We start from the raw sequence: 11,489 nt of genomic DNA on the forward strand, positions 1-11,489 counted from the left end.
TGTAGACTTCTATGTTAGTTTAAAATGGAATAAATTCCTTTTTAAAATGCTATTACTATAAAAATAAACATTTTATGAATCTATATTATTATATTAAAAAATGATAAAAATTAATTGTAGAAATCTTGGTTACACTTCAATAAACTGATTTTTATGGGAAAAAATTTTGGGTAATTTTGAAAATGTTAATCTTGTGTTTTAAATATATTAATACTAAAGTTTAAATTCACTTGAAATCATCAAAATTATAAAGTATATAAAATTTTTCCTTTTCCAGTTTTGAGTTTAAGGTAATATAAAGATGATTCCTTGGATATAAACAAAAGATACTAAAGGGTTAATATTATAGCTATTTCTAGCCCGATAATATTTGGTATTGGTTGGTGTATAGCTTTAAACTATATTGGGTGTAGTGACTATGTTTTGTTGATTTGTTCATACTCATAACAGTGTGAGTGATGTCATCAGACATGTCTATAACAAACAATTAGTGAAAATTTAATGGGTCTAATTGATTTTAGATTCACACCAGGATTCCTATAGTGACAAGTTGATACCTTCTACCACCTTATTCATTTTTTATCAAGTTATTAGAATTGAACTCTCATTTCTTTTGTATTTTACATTAGCTATATTGACCTGGCAGTAAATTTATATTAAGGGCTGTTCTTTCTTTATCAATTCATATATTTGAATCCTATTTTGGAAACAAATTCAGTGTACATAGTGTGATTCTTTTGAGGACATTGTCAAGATGCTTTCTTGTGTCCTAATCAGAGCAATGATAACATACTATATAAGTAAAAGGATGTCAATGCAGATTGTAATCATGTGGTATTATGTTCAGCAAGGAGCAATAGTGTTTATGTTAATTGTCTGTATTCATACAGAATATAAGAGAAAATGAAGATCATAGATCTATCAAAGGATACATAGAACATGTATAGAGGGTATGGTACATGGAAAAAATGGGTTAGAGGTAAATAATGACAATTTCATCTTAACAAAATCTAAACCCTATGTACTGTGTCCAGTTGATAATGTAGAGTTAATGCAGTTCAATTTAGCAAGGTTTTAGTATAATAAGAAAAATTATATTATAAATAGGAACCAGTAATTTTTACTTTCCTGGCTGTTATATATAACAGAGAGAAAGTATGGTAATCAGTCAAAAAATGACCTTCTGAAATTTTTACAATTTTAGACTTGGGTCCTTGAAACATCAAGTAATGTAATTTGAGATTTTTTTTCTGTATGTTTTGATGTTAGTATATGGGGCAAAATTTTATTCAGCCAATTTGAAGCAAATAATTCCTGTGCCTTTTGTCAAAAATTTCTGAAATTTTGCAGAGGGTTTGTGTATTAGAGGTATTGTTGCTTTTAAATTTTGATGGTTAAAGGTTGAGAGGGTTGGAAGATATAGGAGATTGTATCATATTAGTTTTAAAGTGTTGTTACCTGGAAAGTTAAGCAACTGATTGCTGGTGCTGGATTTTTTTATTTGTTAATTAGCTGTTACTCAAATATTTTCCAAGTGAAAAATATCAATTTAAGTACACAAACATTTATTGATGTATACATTTTATAATAAAAAATAGTTTAACAGTACAAAATTATAAAAATAAACAAAATTATTTTATTCATTTATGTAGAAGTTGTCATTTTCTGATAGTAATTGACAAGACTGTCTTGTTTATAGAATCATACTGCCATTTTATGTTACCAGCATAGAGGTTTGAAGGAGTACATGTCGAGAGTTGATATTTGGCACAGAGTATTAAGTGCCCAAATCATCTGTGCATAAAAAAATCCAGATTTTTATGTAGTCAGGGACTGAGAACAGAGTCAAAATAAAATGCAAAATGGCGACCCTCTTCTACAAACAGGCAAAACAGCCACCTCACCCATTGAAGTCAGGTGGGGAGAGTACACCCACAGTCATTCTAAGAAGTGAACTCCGACCTTAGGACTGAACATGTAGTTTCTTCTATGTTAAATAAAATTTGTAATCTAATTTTGTAAATTTGGGAGTGCTTCAAATATAATGTTAAAATGGTTTTATGTTGTTACAAGTGGGTTTATTTAACATTATCTAGTATAGTAAAATTGTGGGACCGATAAAAATTTGACATTTATATTAGGGTTGTTGTTACGTCCGATGACATTATAATTGGGTTAAACTGTATATTATTTGTGCAAAAAACAAAAATAATTTCGGACAATACAATAGCCACGATTATTTTTTTCAAAAACTGGAAATTTTCGTTATGCATCAACAAAAATTTAACCCGGGCTGACATGCAACGAAGAAAAATTTTGAAATTGGATAGGTTAATTTCATTGAAGATGCATCATGGACAACCTCGTGGTTGTGGTCGGCGAAGTTGAATGATCGCGCCCAAAAGCAGCAATACCAAAGAAGATTGGAGAATGGTAACGAGACCCGCCTTGAGTGTCAAAGTGATTTCACTTAGTAGTGAGTCTCCATGACATAGTCTTGTCCCAAATATGGTTTTGCTGTTTTACTTGTTTTGATTATAAAATTTAGAATGGAGCATTTGAATTAATTTAATTTGATAATCTGAAAAAACAAAATTAGAATTTAAAACTGTAATACTTGTAGGTTGGACAAGATTGTTTCCTTCAAAATAAGCCTTTTAAATATATGATGATTTGATGTAGCATTTTAACCTTGGTGTTCATTATATCTGTAGATCTGTTCAAATAATACAACAATTATTCAAAAATTGCATACCTATCAGCATAATGCATATAGTCTTCCAAAATGAAAATTACAATAATTTATAATGGTAGCAAGGTTAATTACTATCTGAGAATATTGTAATGTACATTAAAACATTGAAAAATCACCCAAGTTTCACATTTGTCCATTGCAATTTCTATGTCTGTGAACCTTGTGTCACACATCTGATTGATACTACTACTAATGCTCTCTACAGTATATCTAGTATCAATCTTGCAGATTACTTATGCTGCACAATGACAAGTGATTCAGACTTTGCAAACTGAAGAATGCAAAATGCCTTCTATGTTCTGGTTTTTGTTTATTGCTTCCTAGTGTTAGTATTGATAGGTGACAAGACATTTGAGTGCATGTGGGAGATGAAACTCAGATTACTCTATCAATTGGTGTATGTTGTATACTTCTCGGATAATTATTAATGTAAATACAGTAATTTAAAATGGTAACATTCATTTTGAGAGACCCTGTATTTAACAGAAGTAAACAACTGTTAAACATTGACAATTCTCTCAGAAATTACACTGAGTTATTGATTAACTATACAATTTATATTGTGCCATATTCAATCAATAATGTAACTCATTCTGAATTATATAATTGTCAATGTCATCAAATACATTATGCTGTTTCATGCCAAATTATTTTCTTCAACGACAACATTTTTATAATAATTAAATTATCCATTAAGTGCTAAGTTGCATAAAAATTCCATTTAATAAAATTAATATAGTTAAGAACGAAGAAGTCAAATTTATTAAGACAAATGTAATTCAAACTACTTTTTGTATGGAATTGCCAGATACGTCATCTTTTGTGTCATATTATTTATCATAAAAACTGATTACAAATTTCAAGTTGTGTTAGAGAAATTTTTTTTAAAATCAATTTTAACATATAATTTATTTAATTGAAAGACAATGACTAAAATGATAAGTCAAGTTAAAATTTCAGTAATTTGAACCTTGTCCTGAATATTTGAAGAAATTACACATGTGTATAGATTATATTTCATAATTAAATGCTTTATAATAATTGTTATGAAATGGCGTTGGCATCTTTCCAAATGTCACTATCACCAATGACTCAGACTTCCTGATTTTGGAAGTAGCTCTTGTAAAATACCTTAAATTTCACATTGCCATTTTATATATTTAATATTTTATGTTGGAATGTTTTCAAGAATTAATTTTGTTTTAAATTAAAGTCTAATCTTAGTTATATGATTATCTAAATTTTGTTTTTAAAGATAGTGTACTTAGCTTTCTGCAGCTTTCAAATATGAACTCTTACATGATATATTAATTATGTTCTGTTAAAGAAGATAAAAGTTTAAATGTTTACAAAAATTTGAATATATGAAAGTTAAAATGCTAGTAAAAATATATTAGTTAAGTAATAACTTATATCTAGAGAAAATGAGATTGATAAACTATATTTGGCATTCAATTTCTATACTTGTTGAAATTAAAGATAGATAAGTGTGCTTTTACACAGTTAACTAAATAGTAATTGTTTGGATATTTTTATTCCATTGTCACTTTTGACATATATTTTAGAAAAAAGTTTGTTTATTAGCAGATATAATAACTCCTATGGTTTGATCTTTGTTTATTCCTTTATGGGTAAAGCATGGTACTGAGTAAGGATGAAAGAATTTCTTTGATACTGGGGATTTGCAGTCATTGTGAAGTTGTTGAAGTGTTTAACAGGCTGCACCCACACTTCTTACCAACCACACACACTGCAGTCTGGATACAAAATGTTAAACTCTTTGATGACTTCATTCTGACTGCAGGTTTCCACTATTAAAATAACTTATTCTTTGTTTCTTACTAAGTTTCACATTTTATATGTAAAGGAATAAATAAACATCATCATAAATCTTATGGTTCTAGATTATGGGACAGATGATGAGGCATAGTGCCAATATATCTGGGACACACTACCCAAAAGTTTCTATGGATTTCTGAATTTGAATTCAGTTCCAGGTCCCCAGGCTGATGTCTTTATCATCTGTTTATCTATTTATTTATTCATAACTAATTGTAGTAAAATGTAAATTTGCTGCTATACATTTTGTAAATTTAATAATTCTACTCTGATATTTGTTTTTGGTTTGGTTCTATTTTTAAAATTAGATCAATGTAACAGATGCAGCTATTTCAGGTTTTTAATTAAAAACATTCTTAATTTATTGAATGAAATATAGGTTAGGTAATTAAATTTTAATCTATAATTGTCACTGAGCTATATATATAATAATACATTGATGTCATAATAATAAAGTATTTTCTCGGATAGTTCATCTTACAATTTTATATAATTATTAGTATTTAAATTTTTAATTTCATAATAGATAATATGTCACTTAGGGCATTTACTTACATACTTAATCAACTTCATTAACCCAAATTTTGTTTGATTGAATAAAAATTAATGTTAATTCAAGTTTTAAAATTAAGTAAATGTAATTAACAATTTAATAGGAATATTTACAAATATTCCATACAAAAAAATGTTTGCTATGATTTGAAATTAAAATGAAATTTTTCAGTTTCAATAATGATTTTTTATTCATTTAGATTGGTCTGTTCAATCAAATTACTTTGGAACATTGTCCTGGATTAGTTCAACTCGTGAAACCCGGAGAAGAAATGTCTGACCTGATGAAGCTGTCTCCAGAAAGTATATTGTTACGTTGGGTCAATTATCATCTGGACAGAGCTGGCAGCAATCGTCGAATCACAAACTTCACAAATGATATCAAAGTAAATATATGAATATAAACATCTCAAAACCCAACAGTTATATTAATGCCAAACAATAGTATTAAATTATTAACAGTAGCAATAATATAGCTCAATTTAATCCAGAAATTGTTTGGCTTTGTTATCAAATTATTCATTTATAAATGCTATCTTAGATCTTTAACAGTAATGAAAGTTAATGTTTTTGATACAATCTTTTCTTTAGGACTCGGAGATATACACACATTTACTAAAACAGATTGCTCCCGTTGGTGCTGGAGTAACATGTGAAGCTTTAATGGTAATTATATACTACTTGAATTTGGATTTTTAGACAAGTTTCATAAGTTTGTTTCTATTATCAGTGTATTATTCAACATTTGAAATTTCCCTATTCAGGTGAAGTTAAATTCATATGCTTTAGCAAATTTTATAACTGATATGCTGGGTGTGAGAAATAGGAGAGCATTACCAAAGCCATATTGTTTTGAGTACTGCAGTTGTTAGGAATGATGCAGCAATGTACATAGAATTAGTAGGATCTTTAGAACATAAATATATAACAAATACAAACACCACCAAAAGACTTTCTAGTGACAGAGAAATAAGATATGATACTAATTATGACATATTACATCCGATGGAAGATGCACTTTATTTCCAGAAATAACAGGTTAATCTTGAAAATAAGTCATCTTACATTCAAGTAAATGTAAAAACCAACTGTTAAATTGAAGTGACAAATGAAACTAAGTATGCTAATGTTTTGATATTTAGTTTTGCTTGTCACTTCAATTAAACAGTTGTTTCTCAAGATAAATAGGAACTGTCATCAGTTCTAAGCTCTGTCAGCAAGAAGAAGAAATATTTAGCTTGCTTTTAATAGGTAATTGTGAAAAATTGGTTGCAGAAATGAATAAAAAAAAATAGCTTGTAAAAAGATCAGACGATATTCTGAAGAGCAGAATGATGTTGGATTGTCAGTTCAAGAGAATAACTACTGAGTTAGTAGATTCAGAACTTCTCTTCAATTGAATTAAGTGTTTATCTTCATATTTATATCAGAATTTACATTAGCATTTATTTGAACAGTATTGATTGGTTAATCACCAAATGTATGCCGTAAATCCATCGGGCTAGTTTTAAGGCTAATTACTAAATAAATTATGAAATTAATTTGGCACTAGAGGTAAGCGTTAGGCGCCATCTCTTATTAATATTAATAATTATAAATAAATTAATTAATTTAAATAATTTAGAACCGCTGGGAGAAAAAAAAGTGGTNTTACATAATTTGGACTAAAGGTAGGGAGTTAAGCCACCATCTTGTGCTTAATTTAATAATTAGAAATAAATAATTGATTTAGAATAGTCTGGATGAGAGGATCAATTCAGAGCAGGACTCAAACCTGCAACTCCTGCTTACCATGCAGATTCATTGCCAATTAATTCAACTGGACCCTCTAATCTTTTCTTCCAGTCCAATTAATTTAGAAGGTATGGTTATACATTCTAAGTTAATTGGTCTGGAAGCAAAGATCAGATGAGGAGATCCAGTTGGCGTAATTAGCAATGAATCTGCATGGTAAACAGAAGTTGTAGGTTCAAGTCCCATTCTGGATTGATCCTTTATTTAAGAATATTATTAATTAATTAATTTGTTTTTAATTATTAAATTTAACATAAGATTGCAACTTAATCACCTTTCTTTAGTTTAAATTACAAAATTAATTTATATTATAGTAAGGTGACCAACTTTTTTACAATGAAAAGGAGGACACTAATAAATTGAAGGAAAAAATATTGTAAATAAAAAACATCTTATTCATTGCAACAGTAATACACTGTAATAATCTGTACTGCATGCATAGGTGCCATGTTGTGTTTCGATAAGAAGTAAACAAAGCCATTTGTGCGCGCACTCTCTCTCTCTCAAGGTCTCCCGTGTGAAGAGCATGCATCTCATAATTGCATCTTGNCATGCATAGGTGCCATGTTGTGTTTCGATAAGAAGTAAACAAAGCCATTTGTGCGCGCACTCTCTCTCTCTCAAGGTCTCCCGTGTGAAGAGCATGCATCTCATAATTGCATCTTATCTCACTATACAGAGCCTTGATGAATCGTCATGTTAAATACAAACACGTCATATCACATCACACGCAACGGATCGGTTTGGCATTGATCAAATATGGAGATTTACAGATTAGTCTTCAAATATCAAAAAGGAGGACATGTAGGAGGACACTTTTCGAGGGAGGACAGAACTTACAAAAGGAGGATGATTGGTCACCTTAATTATAGCCCAATAAAAATCTCACAGTATAGTTTATTTATTACTATATATTGGATTAGTTTATGTTTAAAAAATAGATCTTTTTAATTGAAAATATTTATTTATAGTGTTTATTGAAATATACCGATCCCATTGGTTCTAATTATTGAATTTATTACATTATTAATCTGTTGTTTATACAGGTTCATAATAAAGTCCTTATACAACCAATAACTGACAATTGCAGATAGCTAGTTATGAATGATGTAAAATTGTAGTGAATAGTCACTACTATAAGATGAGACTGCTTGTAGCATCCCTAGTGGTACAATTAGGAAGTTAGCATTCCTATCTCAAAAATGATGTGTGATACAGATAAGTCAATTACAAAGTTGTAGAGCTTAACTGATTTTAGTAAAAAAGGACACCCTACATATATGAATAGCATGTATAGAAAGCATGAAGTGCTAATGTGCTCATTGAGCACAGACAGTAAAATGTGTTTTTCTTGTGCTCATTCACGTGTTCTCATTTTTTTTCTCATGTTATAATGTGTGTTTCCTATTTACTATGTTTTCATGCTACATTCATTACTGCATATCATATTGTGCATTGTTCACACATGTAAATGGACTTAAGGACATAGTACAGTGGTGCTTCGTATAATGTACTTACTCCATTCCAGGTGCACATCCATTAAGTGAAAAGTCCGTTATACGAAATGCATTTTCCCATAGAAATACATGTTAAAACATAATTCGTTCCACAGCATAAAATAACCATACTGTACCATAAAAAAAATGAAAATGGAACAGTCACCAATTATGCCCAGTAGTCAGATGATGTGAAGTGGAGGAACACTTTCTTTCCACATTCATACAGATAGACTTTTTACGCATTGCAGTGGGTCTTTTTTTATCGTTTTTTAATCGGATTCATATTCAGGAGAGGTTACCGGAGCTTGCAGGGTCAACTCCTCTTGTTCCATCCTTTGTTTTTTCCCTGCTGACTTCTTGAAAAACATGTCCAAGCTGGTCTGTTTCTCTCTCTTTTTCAACACCTGTCGGAAATGACGGGCAAGGGTGTCATTGTAGAGATCATTGATCCTGTTGGCCACAGCTCTGTTTGGATAATGAGTATTGGTAAACTCCTTAACCTCTCCCCATTTGACAAGGAAGTTTTTGCCAACTTTCACTCCTGATGATTTCTTGCTTTGTTTCAATTGAAATCACCTTTCTGTTTTTTTAGAAGCCATGATTTGCACAACACTTGAATAAATGTAAATACCCTGCACTGAGGTGATGTACGTAATAAACAAGGGAGCAAGCTGAATCCCAACAGGATCTCTGTACTTCATATATACTAATAATATATTCTAATAATACTAATATATTATAAAAATAGCAGATTGTCATTGGCAATGGCAAAAGAGTGGAAACATCATTCGCACTTGTTCACAGAAAGACTGTTGTTTGCCTCATGTAACTGCCGAATGGAAAGTCCATTATTCGAGTCACATAATGGCCAAACAGAAAGTCCGTTTTTCACAGTGTCCGTTATTTGAGTCGTATGTTATACAAGGCACCACTGTATATTTAAAACCTTTAAGTATGGTTTTTATATATATATATAAAATGTGTGAAAATTTTTTTCATGTATATTTTGTTTAAGTAAGATATGCTTTAGGTTTCTGCAAATTAGCTTTATATGTCTGATACTTTGTTTTGATCATTTTGACATTTAAAAAATATAAATTGAACATGTCAGGACAATGATGATGAATAATCACAAGAAAAACTGCAGTGTTTTAAATTTAGTTTCCAGTATATTGAGTAAAGTTTTTTCTTTTTAGATTAAAAGTGCTGGGAAAAATTCCTTTATCAAAAGTTTCCAAGATCCAATAATAGCCACTGCCCATCCCGTTATCGATTTAATTGATGCCATTAAACCTGATTCTATTAATTACAGCCAAGTTAAATCGGGTGATACTGAAGAGGTGAGCAAAAACAATCTTAAGATATTCAAAGACTACATTAATTCTACCAATTCTTTATTTCAGTTAATTAATTAATAAAATTGAAATTTATTACCAGGAAAGAATGGACAATGCAAAATATGCAATATCCATGGCACGTAAAGCTGGTGCCCGCATCTATGCCTTGCCAGAGGACATCACAGAAGTGAAACCGAAAATGGTCATGACTGTCTTTGCGTGTCTCATGGCTCGTGATTACCTACCCAACATGGGAGAGAAGAATGGAACTTCTTCGAGTCCAGTCCGAGAATAGAGTAGCATTTTTTTTTTTGTTTTTTTTAAATTAATCTTGCCACTAGATCCGTAAAGAGTTTGAAATTTTGCCACATCAGAGATAGAATTGGAGAAGCCCAGTATATTCATTATCATGTAAATTTTTAGATTTAAAGTAATCGGGATAAGAGAAATGTGTGGTAGAACAAGATAATCATACGGTTCTTCTAATTTTAGCTACATAGTACTTCTGTTTGATATGTAAAGAAGCATTCATCATATTCTTAAATTATGGAAGATTATATATATATATAACTTGGCAGATTGATTAATCAAAAGAGAGAAAGTAGGAATTAACATGGCATTAAAATTTGAGAACTCTGAAATTGCAAATTTATCGGAATTTACAGTTATGAAGTTTGATATGTTAAGATTATATTTTGATTTTAGGCAATCTTCAAATATTCTGAACTCAACCGGGCTCAAAATTTTAACATTTGGGATATTTCAAAGTTTGTATTCTGAAAAGGTTTCGTATATGATTTTATTAACTCTACTGTTAAATATATAACATTAATTCTTATATTTCTCTCTTATGTTGTCGTAAGTATCGTGCAATGAGTTCAAAGTCATCCATGAAGTACTATAATTTTGAAAAAAATCAAACCAGAGTTTTAAATAATGCGTGTTTTAAAATCACGAATGGGACTAGAGTGCCTCACGCTTTTTTGGGGAACAAAGAATTTTAACGTCCACAGTGCCAGTTTTTTTAATCACTAAACTTTAACTCTCGGAGATCAATATTCTTTATCAGTGTATAGTTTTGATATCATTTATCAACATTATATATTGATATATGTCAATATTATAGTTTGTCATATATTGATGATGTTTTATTTAATATTATATTCATATAAATATACACTCTCTTCCACTTTTTTGTGGTTATCATTTAGTACAAAAACACTTTGAGAGAGAATTTTTTAATGGCTTTGAATTAATACTTTTTATACATTAGTTTTCACCAATTTTCTGATATGGATATTTGATACATAGCAAAGAATTCTGTACCATAGAACCTATTTCTCTCATTCCATCATAAAATGCCAACATTCCTTTATATTATATGCTAAATCCATGTCAATACTTTGTCTGGAAATAAAAGAAAAATTATTTCTATATTGTGTTTTGTGATTTTTGTTATTCAGGGTTTGGGTCTGGATCAATTTCTAGAAATTTTTATGGATATTCTGACATGCATTGTATTTATTCTATCTAGCATCTAGTTCATGGTTCTTAATCTCTCATGTAATGACCCCTTTAAATAGTCCATACCAACCCAGTAGAGAAGCACTGATGTAGTTGCTTTATTGCTGGCCTGATTGATTCCAAGATGTGCATGAATGAAAAGGCTGCAAGTGTCTCTAGGCTCGTGGTGATATAAATCAAAATTAAAGC

The 11,489-nt window shown here is 30.0% G+C and overlaps 1 protein-coding gene and 1 long non-coding RNA gene across 2 annotated transcripts; both read left to right on the top strand.

Moving 5' to 3' along the window:
* Positions 1-5,298: 5,298 nt before the first annotated feature.
* LOC111616330 lies at positions 5,299-5,812 on the top strand. The gene is made up of 2 exons (XR_002755228.1): positions 5,299-5,532; positions 5,738-5,812. It is a non-coding gene; the product is annotated as an uncharacterized LOC111616330 (long non-coding RNA).
* A 1,887-nt stretch (positions 5,813-7,699) lies between these two features.
* Positions 7,700-11,210, top strand: LOC111616329 (plastin-3-like). The gene is made up of 3 exons (XM_023357754.1): positions 7,700-7,744; positions 9,636-9,779; positions 9,877-11,210. Exons 1-3 carry the CDS (start codon positions 7,700-7,702, stop codon positions 10,069-10,071), a joined length of 384 nt encoding a protein of 127 aa, XP_023213522.1. The 3' UTR covers positions 10,072-11,210.
* The last annotated feature ends 279 nt before the right edge of the window (positions 11,211-11,489 follow it).

This window comes from Centruroides sculpturatus, unplaced genomic scaffold, assembly GCF_000671375.1.
Source record: "Centruroides sculpturatus isolate CEXI.00-Female unplaced genomic scaffold, Cexi_2.0 scaffold3172, whole genome shotgun sequence".
Classification (NCBI taxonomy): domain Eukaryota; kingdom Metazoa; phylum Arthropoda; class Arachnida; order Scorpiones; family Buthidae; genus Centruroides; species Centruroides sculpturatus.

Excerpts from the sequence above, each read along its gene's own strand:
- LOC111616329 (XM_023357754.1), top strand. The coding sequence starts at position 7,700 with ATGGAGATTTACAGATTAGTCTTCAAATATCAAAAAGGAGGACAT. Across the intron at positions 7,745-9,635 it reads AATATCAAAAAGGAGGACAT|ATTAAAAGTGCTGGGAAAAA; the intron begins GTAGGAGGACAC and ends TTTTCTTTTTAG. Across the intron at positions 9,780-9,876 it reads AATCGGGTGATACTGAAGAG|GAAAGAATGGACAATGCAAA; the intron begins GTGAGCAAAAAC and ends ATTTATTACCAG.